At 34.0% G+C, this 19,769-nt stretch overlaps 1 protein-coding gene across 1 annotated transcript in view; it reads right to left on the bottom strand.

Moving 5' to 3' along the window:
* LOC123540609 (uncharacterized) overlaps positions 1–6,524 on the bottom strand; it is a 28,291-nt gene extending 21,767 nt beyond the window's left edge. Inside the window, exon 1 of the mRNA XM_045325794.2 lies at positions 6,061–6,524. Within this exon, the coding sequence (XP_045181729.2) occupies positions 6,061–6,114 (54 nt within the window). The 5' untranslated portion in view covers positions 6,115–6,524. The remainder of the gene's footprint in view (positions 1–6,060) is intronic.
* Between the last annotated feature and the right edge of the window lie 13,245 nt (positions 6,525–19,769).

Here is a 19,769-nt window from a genome sequence, read left to right as displayed (position 1 = left end):
TTCGCCGGGATTCGAGCCTGCAACTTGTAGGTTAAGATTCCCACGATATACCGCCACTGTTCACAGATTTTGTCATGATCCATCATTTATTTTATTCATTCTAGGGTATTTGCCAAGTTATATATTTGTACCTGTATCTTCAATAGTTAAAAGACACATTAAATAACCTTCAAAACTGATATTTCTATTTGTACGCCATTATTAAAAAGTCGTAGTAAAAATATTGAAAATTCGAATTACTTAATATCCCATTACAATTGAAGAATGTTTGTGTGGGGTATGTAAAGTTGAAAGTTTCACGTTTATAATTATCTGATATAATCTCGCCTGCTTGTAAATCGTTATATTACAGCGATTATGTTGTCAAAACAGACGAGAATGTTTTCATTGGAGGAAAATGCACGATGCCACAAATATAGCAGTTGGTAGTTACCAGCCTTAGATGCCAATTGGCCAGGGTCAAAATCTTAAAATAAAGGTAAGTCTCAAAACTGAAGGCCCTGATTTCCTTAAAAATGATATTCAGTTAGTGTCCTGAAGTCGGTCAGACGCGAAACTTCAAGTATCAATTGCTAGCTCTATGTGCAAATGTCAAAACAACATAGGCCTAATTTAGCAAGAAGTACTGAAAAAAGTAATCGGCTGACAGGTAGTTTTGTTACGCACAATAAGAAGGGGAGACGTTTATATGCATGGCAATGTACATTGTTGGACTGTTTTTCCTCTTACGTTTTGCCACCTCGCCAAATGTGGCAATATTTTGGAAAATTTGTCAATATTTTCGCGGAGCTAGGTTTCACTATTACCTATATATAAACCACAGAGTCTAACAAATGGCAGCCATCAATGAATCTGTTTAGTTGATTTCTGCGACTGAATGTAGGGAAGACGGTTTCCGAGTCCAAAAACTGGCATCTGCTATCCTAACGTACAATAATGCGTAATCTTTTTTCCTGGTGCAGGGGATGGTCTTTTAGAAATTGAGTTAAACAGCATTTTTCAGCCAACAGTATCAGTAACATTATATTTTAAGCGCTTTCATTGTATTCAATTAAACCATGTTTCATTAATGTACACGGAAAAAATCAGCCTAAGATTCATTTACGGTTAAGATAAAACACAATGCTTTAAAGATTCCTGCTCTAAAATCAGAGGGTTTGTATTTTTCATACATTGTATTTTCACACAGATTTGAAGCTTATCAAAGAAAACGTTTAAACGCAGAATATTATTTCAACAAATTTTAGGAACGATATGCCTTACTGTCATCTCACGTCCTTGGCATAAAACATTATAACACGTGCTTATAACACATGCACTTTTCCTTTGATAACCTGGGATCAGTCTCAAGAAAATTCTTCAGTTTCCTCCCAAAGTCCATCCCTTTGTATGAATTCGCAATATATTTCTTCCATAAATCCTTTCAAACACTTGTTATTCAAGATTTTTAATGAACTTGTATAATTTCGACAAAGGTCATATTTAAAACGAATCTCTTAGGACTGTCTATTTTCACGAAACGTTTTTTCAACCTATTGCTGCTTTTATGCACATGCCATAGCGTGATTGACTGCACTCAACATTAAAATTTAGATCAACGAAGAAAGCATTAACTTAATTTATCTTACCTCATTCATTTTATCACGATTTTTCAATATCGAAATAACACTAAAACATCTTGTAATTTCCAAAAAGAATAAATTCCACTCCACCATACAGATGTATATATCTGCACAGTGTAAGATAAAGACTTGATACAGATTTTATGTCAAAGTTATGCTTCTTAACTTTTATTGCTAAATTACTGGTCAGTTAACAATGAAGACATCATAAATAATTATCCTCTATAATTGTTGCTAATAGACCAACCTAGCCATTAAAAAATTGGACTATAAACAAATTTCAATTATACAGTGTACTCGTAAGTACGGAAGAAGAAATAGTATCGGCCGTAGACTGAAAGAAAGGATTCCTTAACTGAGGACTATAATGGACTGGGCACTGGAGTTTCTGATATGCTTCACTTATACAGTGTTGGTGATACCCACTAGGAACCAGAAAGTCGTGTATCGGTGCACAGCACCGGGCACGTTAAAGAAAAAGAGATGGACATGTCAGTATCTAAAATCTCTCTGTCAGTCTGTCTGTCTCTCACTCTCTCTTTCACTCTGTTCTTGGGTGTGTTGGGTTTGGAGTGGGGGTCTTTCTCTCGCACTGTCCCTCTAGTCAGATCGCTCTGTATCTGCACTGGTAGAGGAAGAATTTTGTGTCCTTAGAGGTTCTGTGTGTATGTAAAGCACTTTCGAACGAATTTATCATGAAAAGCGTGCCATACAAATTTGAGATAATATAACCGGTCCAAATAAAGTGTACATAATACATTAGGGGCCGTATTCATAAAGCATCTTAAGTATAAGTTTTGACTTAAGTTGAAGATTTTACTTAATTTTGTGGTGATTTCAGCTTAAGTCCAAGTAAAAAACTTAAGTCCTATTTATAAAACAGCTTAAACTTATGATACGTAAGAAATGACTTAAGTCAGAAAACAAAATGTCGTAGTGAGTACGATTAAAGTGTTGTTTTTCAGATAAAAGCACTTAAAACATAATTGTGCATGTTGTATCTGTCTGAAATTGATGTTGTTTTTTTTAATGTTTTCGTCCACAATAAAAGCCAAGAATTACTTATTAAGTTGTTTTATGAATAACAAATATACTTAAGTAAAAAAAAATTCTTACCTAAGTAATACTTAAGTAAATAATTAATTTCTTATACTTATACTTAAGATGCTTTATGAATACGGCCCCAGATGAGATTTTTAACAGAGAAGAGGACAGAGAAGTATAAAGTAGAAGAGCACAGAATAGAACAGCACATAGTAGAGTAGTATAGAGTAAAGCAGTACAGAACAGAGCAGTACAGAGTACAAAGAAGAGCAATATAGAATAGCGTAGTACCCAGTACATTAGTAAAGAATATAGTAATACATGTATATAGTAAACAGCATGATATTAGTCACAACAGAAACAAAGAAGAACAGAAAAGAATCAAATATAACAGATCATAACAGGTATAGCTTACATAAGATGGAAAGAACAGAGCTGAAAGTAATACTAAATAGGAGAAAGATGTCCTAACCCAAAATATTCAATGTTTCGCACAAATTTCTAAGATATAGACTGGCCATTACTCGCGATTTCGTCGTTCATGTGATAAGCAAACTGTGTTTTAACTGTTCAGTTTCTGTCATTCTTCAAGTCTTTCATAACAAATGGAAACAACATACCAGTTTCAGCATTTATATCCAAAATACTTTTCCTGGAAGTTACGTCATAGACTCAACAACGTAAAATGGCACGGTATGGGTTCTGTTTCACAATAGAATGACGTTTTATTAGATAAGGGAAATGGATCTGAACAGTTTATCTAGCTGTTGCTTGGAGTTACACAAACTTAACAATAATAATGCCAGCCGCTGATTGTCTGATGATATTTCATCTTAATTTTGTTGAATTTTCATTAAGAGAAAAATTGATCAGCATGCGGGATGTTTACACATGGGGTGTTTAGTCAACTCTTCATATTCTGCATGTTTTCACTGAGCAAATAGAGTTCAAGTAACGTTTTCCTCTGTTCGATAACTTAATCAATTTATATTATCCTCGACATGTGCACTAATTGGCAAAATTGCATGTGCAAAGAGAGCGAACATTAGCTAACATCTCAAAAAATTTAGACTTTCATTTATGTAAGAGTACTACAAAAATACATTTAAAAAATATACAAAAATGATGCTTTTGTGTAGATATTCCCAATCATTGTAGGAAATTTAATGAACGCTTCAAGACAGTTGCCTTTTCTTTGAATGCTATGGTGAAAGAGGAGCAACCCATCTTGTCTGACAACCTTGCCGTACCCATATCTAACTAACATATGCTGATCTGTTTTGTTTTGTGTACATATTTTGTTGCTGTTTGAAATTAATTACTGGTAATATATAATAATATTAAAGATAATTATTCACATTATATCGTAGTAACATCAGATCTTCTAATTCAAACGTTAAACAGCCCGCAGTCTCGCTACCTACCCGTTAAACACTTCAAATGAATAGTTCGTGTATTTAACCAAATAATTCAGACTATTTCCATTGTTTGAGAAGGACATCTTATTGTTTGGACAACAGTATGCCACTAATAAAAACGAGGGAATTAAACGGTTGTAAGACGTTCTAAGGTCCCGTCGATGAGTCAGTTATGTAATTTGTTATATTTGTGTTAGTGTTTATAACTTTGATAGCTTATCCAATATTTTGTCCCTTTTTATGTTGATATCTTAAGGAGGGTGATACTTTGAAGACATATTATTTCGTGTTATATAGGGGCGCGGTCGGTTTCAACGTTCCCTCTTTTTTTACTTTACGCAAATCTTCCCATGTTGCTTCCAAGTCACCGTACGCGTATTTATTCTTTTTTTCTTCTTTTTTTTTAGATTCTACTATTTTTATTGGTTAAAAGGTGGTCACGAGGTGACCAGTATATTTTTGTGGAGGGACAGTAGATTTTTATGTCGTTCTAGGTTAAAAATAAGTGGGATATAAAACAAATCAATTAATGGGTTCATCGGGGAGTGGATGGGGCATTAATAAAACTGCGTTAATTTGTCTTGAAAAAAAATGTAATTGAAAGATGTTTGAAATTGACGTTAAATCTAACTTCGGACAAATCCATGTACATTGTGTAAAGGAAGGGACACAACTTTTATTAAGCCATAACAAAACTGAAGTTCGTATAGAATATGGGCTTTAAGAGAGACAGTGTCGTAAATCATCCTTAATTATGTTCAACGAACAAAATAAGATCGACTGTGGGATTTTCTCTTTTTGAATAAGAAATTACTTTTAAAATGTACAATACAATTACTGGACTGACAAAGGAAAATGTCAACTTAACTTTACCTTTTCATAATTTATGACTCCGGTATGCTTTATATAGTTTCTAATGATTTTCTAATGATATATTAACAAACGATTAACAATATTAGCGTAAATATTGAAGAGAGTACATAACTAAATTTATCGTATAAAAAGTAAAGGTAAAGGTCTTGTTTATTATAGTAGTAATAAGTTTATTTCAGCTAGAAGCCACATGTACAGTATATGACGAACAGTGAAATCAGCATGTACATATATAAAACATTTGTGTATATGTGTCTACATTTTTACATTTGGTGAAGGTTACACACTAATAATAGATTAGCATAACATATATATTCATACATAGTATCTACTAATAATGAACTGAAAAATATTCCAGTCTTATAGATTAAGATATATTCCGGACTTGAGTTGATCCTTAACGAAGCGAAAGCCGGCAAAAAGAACAACAGACTGGATAATCGTAAATCTGTTTCAAGAAATAACTACTGCGAAATATACATACATATTTAAATTACAACAGTATTTGTTTTGGCTGGAATATTTATAGTATCACCCCTATTGAAAGTGCCAGCCAATTTGGCTTATGAGACACCTTTATTGTGCGTACCAATTACCTCCCAACTCCTACCACTATGCCAGGCGCCAGGCGGTTAAAAGTCGGTAGCCGTTCATTTAATTAGCTCGCGGCTCACGAACCGGCCTTTTCGGACGAGTCCCATGACAAACATCCACCGGACGAACGCTGAAACACTTGTCTGTAAAAGTATCTTATTATTCAGACATAAAATCTGTAAAAAGATCCTTTGGAAGCAAAGAATGCAACCAAGAAGAATAATAGCAGACTCAGTTTGATTGAGTCTGTTCACGAGAGGTAATGAAATGTGCAACACCTCTCACGCCCCCTAGTACCGGCTTAAGCGGAACTCATTACACATATGTTGAATGGACTCCATGATCCCAAAGGACCAGAAAATATAACAACCCCGAATCCAAGTACGGGGAGACCTGTACTATTTCATCAATTAAAGGCATTTTGATGCAAAAATATTGTATAGTAAGTGCACTTGTTTCAAGTGACAGTCGCAACCTACAAAATTTTGACAATTCCAATCGAATCTTACCTCAAACTGGACTATCTTCCATTCACCACAACGAAATATCCATTTTTCCAACATAATATTCACACAGTTTTAAAGTTGTAGAAATATAGTCCGTGTAACATTATGACGTCACCAGGGGGAAAAAAGTTCTTTAAAATCCATATATCATGTTATGTCGTATGAAACTGTCATTGACTGGTATTTCAAATATATTTATCATCTTTCTCAATAGTGACAGTAATAATCTATAAAATAACGTAATATCTCTCTTTTATCAATTAATTTGACATAAACAAATCTTCAGAAATCCTTTGTTGCTTATAACTTTATTGACGAATTGATTTTTTGGGTGTTATACTCAGTGTGAAATGTTCGATTTAACCATGGAAAACCCTCATGAAAACGATAAATGTCAGTAATCCAACGTACCAATCTGGAATTTGTCTGTAGATTATAGTTCTATTTTCGATTCCTTTATATGGGCCACACCATGAGAAAACCAGCATAGAGGCTTTGCGAACAGCATGGATCCAGACAAGCCTGCGCATCCGCGCAGTCTGGTCAGGATCCATGCTGTTCGCTAACAGTTTCTCTAATTGCAGTAGGCTTTGAAAGCGAACAGCATGGATCCTGACCAGACTGCGCGGATGCGCAGGCTGGTCTGGATCTATGCTGGTCGCAAAACCACTATGTTGGTTTTCTCATGGCGCGGCTCAATTATTGATATATTAATGATAAGAATAAAGGCGATAAATTACATTTCCTTTTTAATAAAGTTGAGTTTTGAAGGAACAATCCAGTGGTATTAAATCTATATTTCCTTAATATGTTTTAAACTTAATCCCTCATTAACTCTTAACACATGTATTTCAACTCAAAGTCAACAGAAGTGCGTCTTAAATCGGTGTACAAAGCAAAATGGTACGCAAGTTTCAAATTAAAGTTCAAGTTTCAAGTTTATTCTACATGTTTTCAGTTTCCATATATACGTACAAAGACAAGAGACAAATTCCAGTTTTTAAAGAAAACATTACTCCATTGAAACACCCAGCACATGTAACCTAAAAGTTTATTCTTTATAACTGCTGACCTCTTTAACAGCATGACGTCATGGTCCATTAACATTAATTACACACAAGATCTAATAAATTATATTATCAACAAACTCAATAATAATTTCCGACGTTTTTCCTTTCTTAGATCTCATTCACTACCTATATTAAAGGTGTGACTTTAAAATTTAAATATTTGTATAGACGTTTGAGTAAACTGGGGACGATATTCTGCATTGTGTGTTCTATGTACCTAAGCATTTATACCGAGCGGGATGTTGATATACATTATGTATACATATTTTCAATTGTAAACTAAGATCATGCCTATAATATTTAATTAATGCGATGATTTTTAAAAATGATTTATTACCACAGCTCACAAACTGATTTACTTTGGATATGAAAACCACTATCTTGGTCGTACATGTTTTTTTTTTATTTTCCATGGTATTTGCGGCAGTTAAAGGGCAGGAAGTACCAGACAATATGTAATTTTGTATGAAAGCCATCCTAAAGCTATTCACAACGCTGAAAGATTTTTAAAAATCAAACCACTATTAAAATAGATATGGCAATTTGAAATTTAAGAAAATGGCTGATAATTTTACAGAAATAAGTAGACACAGTTCAAATATGTATTTAGAAATTTAGTAAGTCCGCCATTTTGTTTTTGTTGCCATGGACACAAAAAATGGCTGCCATTTTGATCGAAAATATGAATGCTTATAACTTTCTCATTTTAAGCCGATTTTGAAAATTCTTTCACTTCTTTAAATGATTTATGAAATCCTACCAGATGGAATTAACATAAGCATAACATTGCATTTACAACTTAACAGAACACGATGCTCGATTGATATACATTAGTCAAATACATATTTTAGAAAATCTCTGCAAAATGGACATTTTTTACGCGGAAACGAACATCACCAAATCAAACGAAAAAGCTTTGTTTTGCACAAAACTACACAATGTACACGTATATCTCTCAGCATGCATAAAGAGCGTTACCTACTTGCAACATCCGTTGTATTCTGGAACAGAGATACTTGACGGAATGTCATAATCCGGTCCCCAGAATAAACACATGCATTCGTTTCAAAGTCTTATTTTATGCAAAATATATTCCACGAGTGAAATATTGTCTCTTGGCCAAAGACTTAGGGAATGTAAAGCTCCTATATAATTCTGACGGACTTCTTTCGACTACACCACTACCAAATTACTGCTATATAAGAAGGTTAGCCATAGTCTTTAAATCTTTTACGTGATATATGAATTAGTGAAATATCTATCTCTATATTGGAAAGATGATATTTTATATCCACTTTAATTCTGTTGGATATATGAACAGAGAAATCCAGACATTCCTAATACGCCAAGCTTACAGTCAGGGGGGAAAGGTCAACATACGACCTCACTTCAGCTTACAACTGACATAATCTTCTCTGGGTAGGCTAACTAAATATAAAAAAAATACGCCGAATGGATATATACTGGCAGAAGTATAGCAATTAGATGGCCAGACTAAAAGAATATGCGTGATGTGTCGATGATGAACTGAAATAATTACTCGATGTTTTAAAGTCCACAGTTCTATCAAAAGTTAAAGTACGTAGGATCATATTTTTCATGGATTGCAGTTTTCAAATGCTTGTAAAGGATTTCACATTTTCAAATGCGACATATGTATCTGTTAAAAAAATGTGGTTAACAAGAAAACACATTTTTAACAAATTCTGTCCGTCATTGTAACCCACGATTTATTCTACCTTTGCAACCAATGATCAGCCTGCACGTCCGTGCAATCTGATCATGATCTACTCTGGTCGCCATTCAGTCTGTATCTTTTTGGTAAGCACCCCTTTTAGCAGTTAATGGTGCTGTCCAAATTGAAAGATGGACATGTTCATTATAGAAATTTAGCAGGGTAAGGACTGCAACTAATTCATGGCATCATCATCTTAAAGGGACTGGCCTCCAGATCGTTCGACACCAAAAAAAATTTTTTTTAGACATCTGGAAATAAATGCTATATTTCTTACGAAGGCTTTAAAACTTTATTACTAACAAACTATATGTTACGGATGCACACGAGAATTTGCTGTTTTACTACTTTATACGATGAAAATCGAAAAGCGTATGTCACGCTTTTAGTCCAGGTAAACTGTCTGTCTCGACTGAAGTCAGAATTCACTAGTTCCGCTATAACTCTCTATTGGTTACGACGACGGGAAAATGTCTTTATTGCCGCGGCGGTCCGGGTTCGATTCCCGACGCTGTCATCTTTTTTCCTTGATTTGGAATTTTAAAACTATTTTCGGAACAAAAACTCATATTCTAATATTCATAATATGACCAAACTTCAATTTGAAAGAAAGATTATTTTTACTGAGCCAAATCTGGTGGTCAATGCCTTTAAAAATCTTCCATGTTTATTTTCAGGGAATGATATATAAATTATTCTAATTCTGCCTTCGACGTTTGCCCGTCCGTTGTTCTGTCAATCTGCCTGTCTGTCTCCGTAACCCCTGGCCAGATCCCTACGAGTGACTGGTATCAGACCTAGATGTGCATACCTCCTTTGTCTTCTGTTCGATCAATTTTATTTAAAGTTATGGGACTTTGTTATTTTGCTAAACAGAATATAGGTGAAACATTATCCCAATCCCATACTCAGATTTTGATAAAGATTTTACTAGATTGGAGCCCAGTTTTGCATTGTTAAGTCATTACAACCTCTGCTGCTGCTGCTGCTGCTGTTGCTACTACTCTATATTTTATTTTCCCTATAGACCCGAATTCTGTCAAACGGACACGTGCCATGGCAAATTCATAAATTAAGATTCATTGTGGCACTGCATAAAAACGAACCTGTATAACTAGTTAGCTACGTCAACAGCGCCGACCAACAACCACGCTACCGCACCAACCCCCCAAAAAGGTTTCACAAATATACCATACAGTAACGCTATTTGATAGATCAATAAAAAAAAGTAGATCTCAGTACACAAAAAGGTTTTTAGTGTTGTTTTTTTTAGTTTGATTTTTACTAGAAAATGTGTGAAGTATCTATAACATAATAGAACGTACGTTTATTTGCTTCAGTGCATAAGGTTCGCTATTTGAATCCATTGTAAAAGTATGATTGTTCATCTTTCATGTAAATAATTACAAGGACATTATCTTCAAGTAATAATAAAAATATAAGAAATACAGCCAAATATGTATATTATGCTATGCAATTAAGAAAGGAAAAACTTACAGATATTGCTGCTTCTTAATGATTAATATATATATTTAGAACCTATAGTTGTTTTTTACTGTATATTTTGTGATATCTTGGCCATCCTTTTTATTTCTGTAATTGGCCAAAGGTATATTGTATATGCCGATATGCCAATAAATCTGAAACTGAAACTGAAACTGTAAAATATGCGCCACCTAACGAAAGTCAACGGACCGTTATGAAATTTTGCCGAATCAAATTTAAAACGAAGTCTTAGATGAACACCAAAATATCCGGTAATAGAATCTCTTGAAGATTGCCTATAAACATTTTGCTTAGAACTTTAACATTTGATGCGCTTCACTTTTCTGCTAAGGTTTTAGCGTTTTGACAAATATTTTTAATTTTATTAAATTTAAACATTTGCTTAAGAATTTAAGCTGCAACTACAAATAAAAATCAGCGTATTCTAGGTGAATACAACTTTCGGCTAAAATTCACTTTACCGATACGTATATCCTGTTTTAATAAAAAGGACTCTTTGTGTTTCTGTGTCATGTATAGGAGAGCAATTTCCTGAAATCATTCATTTATTTCAATAAATTCATTTAATCGTATCTTCTTTTTATCATTACTGGGAATCCACCAACAGAAACAGAACCGGAATTAAAATTTATGAAAATTTACGAAATAAGTATAAAAACGTTGTTACTTTTTACTGGGGGTAGGGGTAGCGCCACGGTAAATAGAGCGAAATCTAAAACAGTGACCCCCATTTTTCTTTTACGGAATCGATAGCGATTGAAATTTTGCACGCTTGCTCAAATTTATTCAAAAAACTATCCGACAGTTTCTGAAATTTTGGGTGAAGCTCGACGTCAGTTTTGCGTGTTTTGCGTTCATAAATCGTTTGCCTCTGATGTGACGTCGAAATCAACATGACAAATTACATATCATGGAGAGATAATTTTAAAGAATTTTTGCCGTATTTTAGTTGTATATAAAAACGATAATCGAAAAACTAGTCAAGTACGTCATTTTGCGCTCTGCTGGAAAAATGACGTTAGTGGTCATGTTTGAAGATTTACAGCAGCAAAATGGAGAATAACAGAAAAATGAAAAAAATACCAGTCAATCGGAAATATTGTCAATTTTGATTCGGCAAAATTTCATTACGGTCCCTTGACTTTCGTTAGGTGGCGCATATTACCTCGTAAAATTAGTAAATTTATATCAAATCATCGTTTGATTGTTTTAAGTGTATGCTAAATTTCAAATAGGTACATTTGGTTATTTTCAAGATATTGGCAAAATAACAAACGGCGGCTTATCTTTTGTTTAGTATATTATGTGACTGTTTTATGGGGTGGGGGAGGGGGGATCTAAGATCGATTAAGAACAGGATCCTGTTCCTCACACGTGTGAAAAAGATGTGATCTGGGAAAAGCACGATCCTATAAAGTACAGTTTAAATTAAACTTTTGTCAAATTCTGCTCTGATCTTTCAATTGTCATGAGTGACACGTGAAGCAATTTTCTTAAAGAATGCCATACGTCAATGATTTATAAATATTTAGGGAATTGCCGGTGCAAAGGTAATAGGTATTGATGTTATTGGATTTAAAACATCTATCAACATTTAAACCCATTTAAGCCCAATTACACGTAACATTTCTTATGATTTCATATCAGTTTTGATCACTTATGTCATAAATCCGAGTCAAATGACGCACTGATAGTCTGTAATTTGACATAAGTTTATTTAATGTATTTATAACGAATACAAAATCACAATGTAAAGGTGCAAATATTTATTGAGCGTCTTATAGACAGTATGGAAGGCCGATGTGCCATGCTAGCTGCCAAATGCTAAATTACAAATAGTTAATGAAAAATGCTTTTTGCTAAATGCTGAATGTCAAACATTGACTGTCAGACAGTAATTATCAACCGATAAATACTAACTGCGAAACAATAAATGCCAAATGCTTATTGCTAACTGCTTGTTAAAAAAGAGTTGAATATTTCAGTGTCTGAATGTATCCTTTGAGTAGACATTGGCCTTTGTTACATAACTTTGTCTCTATTAGAACAGTGTCGTTCCAATGTTCTTAGACGGTAGAACATGTAATTGTTTCAAGTAAGCCAGGTAGAATTAAATATCATACACACTAGAAGCGGACGCTTTATCACTTTATTTTTAAGCTACCGTTGATCATTCGATATATCGTAAATATTATATATTTAAAAAAAATACATATTAATTAATTACAGTTCTTTATAATGTGGTATTTATGTATATATCTTCTATCTAGGATATATAGGCTAACTATATTGAAGAAGTGTTAGTATATTTACTAATACATGTACCTCATTTGATTATTTTTATTTATCATGCAAGTTATTTTTATTCACTAATTTACTAATGCTCCACGACAGAAAGTACAAATAAAAAAAAAACAACCCCATAACGATGAAGTTATGGTTGATATAAACACTAAAAGCCAGGTAAAATTAATCCGTAAAGTCATAAAATGCCAGTATGGGAAAATTACTTTTGTAAGTGTTTTATGAACTTGACCAGAATTTAAGCGTAAGTAATAGTACATAATGACCTTGTAGTCGGATTGGGGATATTGGTTTGTCCAATTTGTACTTCAGTAAGGTATAAATACTTTGTTTATATATTAGATATGTTTAGACTGAACGAAATTAACTCCAAGACTTCTTACGTACAACCAGGCACAAGCTCAAATACAAACTAGAAATGTTTCCGTACGGTCCGAATTTTAGAACGAGTCAGTGAGTGTGTAGTGGGAAAATGGCATTTTTCAAAAATCGGTAAGATATTTGTAACTAAGTAGGATGAACAGAAAAAGCACCAGATTGGAGACCGAGGGTTTGATCCCCGAGCGAGGTGTGTATTTTTGGCAAAAAATATATTAGTTTTGTCCTCCGCCTGTCATTCATGTAGAAAAGTTGTCAGATATTGTTTGGAGGATAACCCCCTACCATGTTCCAATCACAGGAAAGTAGAAATAAAAGTTCTATCCGCCAGTTGACTCTCTAACACAAGCAATGGTAACAAAAGACAATAGTATATTATTATTACCGATATTACTTAAAACAGAAAAATGCTTGTATAAAAAAGTTGTAACAGCAAATCTAAAGACAGAGCAACAAGCGGTACACCGTTAGAGCAGCCCGACGAATGAGGCCATGTTACAAGCTTTAAGACCTTCATTTTATAGAGCCATTCATCTTATCCGCCACAATCAGGGGGGAAAGCGCAGTGTCCATTTGTAATAGGGCTGAACGCCAAACATGTGGTGTGTCTCAAAATAATCGAGTCATTATCTAATAGTACTAGTACTTTAATAGAAAGTTTTACAATTCTACCACTTGCAGTTGTCATGATCCATAAATCTTACGACGGTGGTAAACAACATCTCCATAAAAGTGATGTTTTTTTTTTCATATGTATTGTTGCAGAAGTGTCATTAAATACCTATCGAAGTTCAAAGCCTTATTTAAATTACATTGAGATCTGAGTGCAAGCTTTACCTTTAGCCTGCTGGCGGCAAGTGATTTTGCCTTTGCGACCAGTGCAGACCAAGATCAGCCTGCACATCCGTGCAGTCTGATCATGGTCTGCACTGTTCGCTATTCAGTCAGTAAATTTTCAGTGAATACCCCTCGGAATAATTAGTGGTATTGCCGAAATTGAATAATGGACCAGTCCATTATAGAAATTTAGCAGGCTAAGGGTTTTAAAGAAGTACTATCACGGGTCATCCACCTGCATCGTCAGATACAATCAAACAGGAACTGTACTAGTGCGGTATGTCATAACAGGCGGGTCATAACCTATTTTAATAGGACGTTTTTTCCCAATAAACCAAATAGCAATGCCTTTGCCAAAGAATAAATAACTTCTCCATAAAAGTCATGTTTTCACAAATCTTGCCACAGAAGTGTGTTTAAATACCTATTACAAAATTTAAGGAAATATTTTCGCATAGTAGCCCTACTAAAAGACTTTATTGGAAATGAATTATGTTCACTGAGGACAATATAAGCTCTACCAAATCCCATTTACTGAGAATATACCGGTAATACTAATAATCCCATCTGAACGTGGGAGCTTTAAAATGCTAAAATCTAGAATCATCTCTTTTTTTTATTAAGTATGTTTGGGGAAAAATGTATAAAGAGCTGCAACTGTAAATCAGAGTTTGCTTTATTTTGCTTATCAACTACTGTAGAAAATACGTTATCATCAATATTACGAATATCATCCAAATAGCTTGATATGCATTGTTAAATGTACTAAAAATGTCCGTGCCATGAGAAAACCAACATAGTGGCTTTGCGACCAGCATGGATCCAGACCAACCTGCGCATCCGCGCAGTCTGGTCAGGATCCATGCTGTTCGCTTTCAAAGCCTACTGGAATTAGAGAAATTATTAGCGAACAGCATTGATCCTGACCAGACTGCGCGGATGCGCAGGCTGGTCTGGATCCATGCTGGTCGCAAAGCCACTATGTTGGTTTTCTCATGGCACGGCTCAAATATATTGTTATACACAAATCTAAAAAGAAGCACCAACCTTTTTCAGCTGCACCACTTTTGTCGTGATTTTGTTAGCGACAGGTCTGTGTTGTCCTTTCTTTTGTTTCTCGGTCTCCGAACTTACTGCTTTTAAACCGTCTTCCATTTTCTTTTCATTATCCTGCGTGTTTTCATTCTTTTCCTCATTTTCAACTTCCGGTTTACTTATATTTTCCGGAACGCCATGGTTCTGTTCCAGAACAGAGTGCTTTCTGGCCCGTATATGTACAACTGTACCGTAAGATTTCGCCTTTTTCTTTCGCTCTTTTGTAACGTCTTTGAATGCTGCCACCGCTTCGGTTGCTGCACCAACTTTCTTCCATTCTTTTTGAGCAGTCTGAGAAGTTGTCTTTTTTGATGGTTTACAAGATTTTCTATCCTCTGTCCCTTTTTCTTTCGCGTTCGTCATCCTAATCTAATTCCTTATCAATTTAACTGTTTCTTTTTGGGTAGAGCATGTGAAAATTATCACTTATCCTAATAACATGTTTGAGATTTCATTAGATAATATACTGTTAGCTATCTTTTTTTAATCTTCCGTACAGTTCTTTTTTCAGAGATTGTCTATCTGAAACACTGTTAACCCAGTCTTTCTGATGTCTTCAGTGGTACTGAAAGTTATCAAAAGTCCAATTAAATAAATTAAGATTATTATCTTTAATCGCTTTTAAAACCAAAATAATCTTGTTACTTGAAATAACACACTTATTAAAAGGGTTTAATTTAAAAGTACTTTTTATTTGTTATTTCATGGAACCAAAGGTCGAAAAAACACCACGAACTTGTGACATATTTTCAACAAATAACGAACTTTATAATTTTGCGTAATAAAGTTTTAAACCGATGTCGTGATACTTCATTTATGTATTGTGAGACTCGGAGTTGTCTTTGCACATCATATCTCACAAAGAGTATAAAGCTACATGTATATATACGCCAAACCAATTCAGTTTTGTATTTACAGTTTTTTATTTGTTGACTAAAGCTTTATTGTGTTTTTACTTTTGCAGTGTTTTGCTGAACGACCCATATTTGTTTATTCTCTTTTTTGCCCCTTTTCTCTTTTAAATAAATGATAACGAGGCAATTGGGAGATATAGCGACATTAACGAAGTACAATGTATTTTGGCTATTATAACATCTTTCCATTATAAACGGAGCTTATCAATGTCTCTAAATTCCTGACTCCCTGCAGCTGACAGACAACCGCACTAAATTGAATCAAAGATGGGAGACGAATGTCCTCGTCCACGAACTGTCTTCAGTCAATCATCAGGGTGACTGAACCGCTCGCCAGAGATGATTGGTGACCATTAAATAGCACTTCCGGTCTATAGCTAGTTAGAAAGTATTCCTCACCTTTTCCTCCATTTAAAATTGCCTTTTTCTTACTTAGAAATTTCACTTGCTGTTTTACTTTATTGAGGTTCTATACACGACAACTTGACAGCATATTTAAAAAGCCGAATTTCTGCGTTTTTAGAAATGTCAACAAACCTGATTACACGTGTAATCGTACTCATATTTCAGCGGTCATCATTTCGAGAAGTTCTTTGATGTTCACATGTCATACAAATACCTCTCTAAGGACTCAAAAGTCTAAGAAGACGCCTATTTTTCTATTTTTGTTTAAAGGTCAATTGTTAAAATAAGTTTTGTTTTTTTTAATGAACCAGGCTCTATATTGCAGCCACGGTAGAAAAACTGTATTTACTATCGTACAACCTTAATCAAATGCTGCAATGATCTTAACATTACTTTACAGTATTTTTGTCTACCACGAATGCATTATCGAGACAGATTGAAAACAGATAAAGTCCAAAGACGTATGCAGGGATAAAACTTGTATATGTATTTTTAAGCATACGAGCTATCAAAATGGGGCTAGATAAAACAGTATATCTTCAATGAAATGAAAGAGAAATGCAGTTATTTGAACATTTTCTGTTTAACCCTTAGCCTGCTGCAGGCGAATTTAACAGCCTTTGCAAACAGCTTGGAACCAGATCAGACGCCGATTAAATAAATCGCTGATCAGGTCCAAGCTGTTGCTACTTGACATATTTCTTTCAATCGAGCCAAAATGATGGATTAAACATTTTACATGAGACATTGAAAGAGACAATTTACTTGACATGCTAGTTTAAAAACTAGACGGCTGTGTAACGGCCGGATACAGGAGGAAGCAATATCCAGGCAGATCATTGAAAATAGCTTTCACCCATGGTTATCTTAACTGACTGCAGTTTCGAAAGAAGGTATTTAAAATGTTGCTTAATCGTGCTGATGATGCAGATAGTAAGTGAGTATATAACTATAATCACCCGGGGAAAAGGTAGTTTGTTTCAACACGTTTACTTAGTAACTTAATAAATCTTAATTATTTCACATTGTTTTTAGATATTAAGTAGGTAATAAAACAGTTACATTTTCTGGAATAGAGAAACCAATTGTTCCCTGGTCGGGCGGCATTAAGAAGACTGCCTACAACGAACTCGGACAACAGCTCTCTCTCTCTCTAATCTTAAAAATATCTCAATTTCCAAAAATAACAAAAAAAACAACAACAAAAAACATAAAATAACTGTACTGATTTAAAATACAATAATATATATATAATTATACATTTGTGACACTGTATTCATATATTCATACCATAATAGGCACTGTTTGAGAGGCACATGTATTATTTCCATACTAATATTCAGCGTCAATTTCACATATTATAAATCCTTTTTAGATCTCGTTTATAACGCCAGTTTAAAAGTACATTACTCTTCTTTAACTGCCATTTAGTAAAACATGTAGCGGGGTCAATGCATTATTTGACGATATATATCCCACGCATTTAATTTCACGAAATGACAGTAATCCAGAAATAAGAAGAAAAACATTTCACCGAAGAAATCTTTTAATCCCCGAATGCTGTTCAAAGTCTTAAATATTTTGACGCAATCTTTCGAGTTCTTAAGCTTACATAACGTTGCGTACTTTAGCTTACGTAGTTGTATACGTTAATTCTATTTCATATTGTTACGAATAGGACAATAGCAGAAATTTGATTGTTAAAGCCCTTGTTAAATGTTTTGTAAACAGTCGAAGTTTGTTTTCATTAAATTAATTCCTCAAAGGGTATCTTTACACATATTTATTGCTGTGTAAAAAGTCTTTCTGAAAAGGGTAATAAAGATCATAACGTTGAAGTCGTTGGAAATGGCACACTTCTGAAAAGTTTTTTTTTTAATCTTTGATAAAGACAGTAAAAATTGCTGATTGTCCATTACCAACAACAGTTAAGTTTTTTTCCAGGCATTAAGAGCAGAATCGGCAATATATCCACAATAGCAAAGAAGTTCATAGCAACAAAAGCGAAGCTGTCTGGTTTATTGCTACATTAGGAAATATTACAAAATATCAGCAAAACATTCGTAATAACTGGGGCAATATAGTTCATACAAAAAAAGTAAAGCAGTTTGTTACAACAAAAAAATAATAGCCTTAAATTGTTATCAGTAGTGCATAGCAACAACATCAAATATGGTCATAACAACAGAAACAAAGTAGTGCATAGAATCAACATCAAGTAAGTTCACAGTAACAGCGGCAAAGTAGTGTATAGCAATAACATAAAATACGTTCATAGCAACAACATCAAATAAGTCCATAGCAACCGAAACAAAGTAGTGTAATAGCAACAACATCAAATAAGTTCACAGCAACAGAAACAAAGTAGTGTAATAGCAACAACATCATATAAGCTCACAGCAACAGAAACAAAGTAGTGTAATAGTAACAACATCATATAAGCTCACAGCAACAGAAACAAAGTAGTGTAATAGCAACAACATCATATAAGTTCACAGCAACAGAAACAAAGTAATGTAATAGCAACAACATCATAAAACAAAGTAGTGTAATAGCAACAACATCAAATAAGTTCATAGTAACAGGAACACAGTAGTGTAATAGCAACAACATCAAATAAGTTTACAGCACCAACAAAGTAGTGTAATAGCAACAACATCAAATAAGTTTACAGCAACAGAAACAAAGTAGTGTAATAGCAACAACATCAAATAAGTTCATAGTAACAGGAACAAAGTAGTGTAATAGCAACAACATCAAATAAGGTCATAGTAACAGGAACAAAGTAGTGTAATAGCAACAACATCAAATAAGTTCATAGCAACAGAAACAAAGTAGTGTAATAGCAACAACATCAAATAAGTTCATAGTAACAGAAACAAAGTAGTGTAATAGCAACAACATCAAATAAGTTCATAGCAACAGAAACAAAGTAGTGTAATAGCAACAACATCAAATAAGTTCATAGTAACAGAAACAAAGTAGTGTAATAGCAACAACATCAAATAAGTTCATAGCAACAGAAACAAAGTAGTGTAATAGCACCAACATCATATAAGCTCATAGCAACAGAAACAAAGTAGTGTAATAGCAACAACATCATATAAGCTCATAGCAACAGAAACAAAGTAGTGTAATAGCAACAACATCATATAAGCTCATAGCAACAGAAACAATGTAGTGTAATAGCAACAACATCATATAAGTTCATAGCAACAGAAACAAAGTAGTGTAATAGCAACAACATCAAATAAGTTCATAGCAACAGAAACCAAAGTAGTGTAATAGCAACAACATCATATAAGCTCATAACAACTGAAACAAAGTATTGTTGCTATCAACATCAAATATAAAGTAGTGCATAGCAACAACATCAAATACGTTCATAGCAACAGAAACAAAGCAGTGCATAGAATCAACACCAAGTAAGTTCATAGCAACAGCGGCAAAGTAGTTCATGGTGTCAAT

This window comes from Mercenaria mercenaria, chromosome 16 (genome assembly GCF_021730395.1).
Source record: "Mercenaria mercenaria strain notata chromosome 16, MADL_Memer_1, whole genome shotgun sequence".
NCBI lineage: Eukaryota > Metazoa > Mollusca > Bivalvia > Venerida > Veneridae > Mercenaria > Mercenaria mercenaria.
The sequence above is the reverse complement of the archived record's forward strand: the minus strand, read 5'-3'. Positions and strand labels throughout refer to the sequence as shown.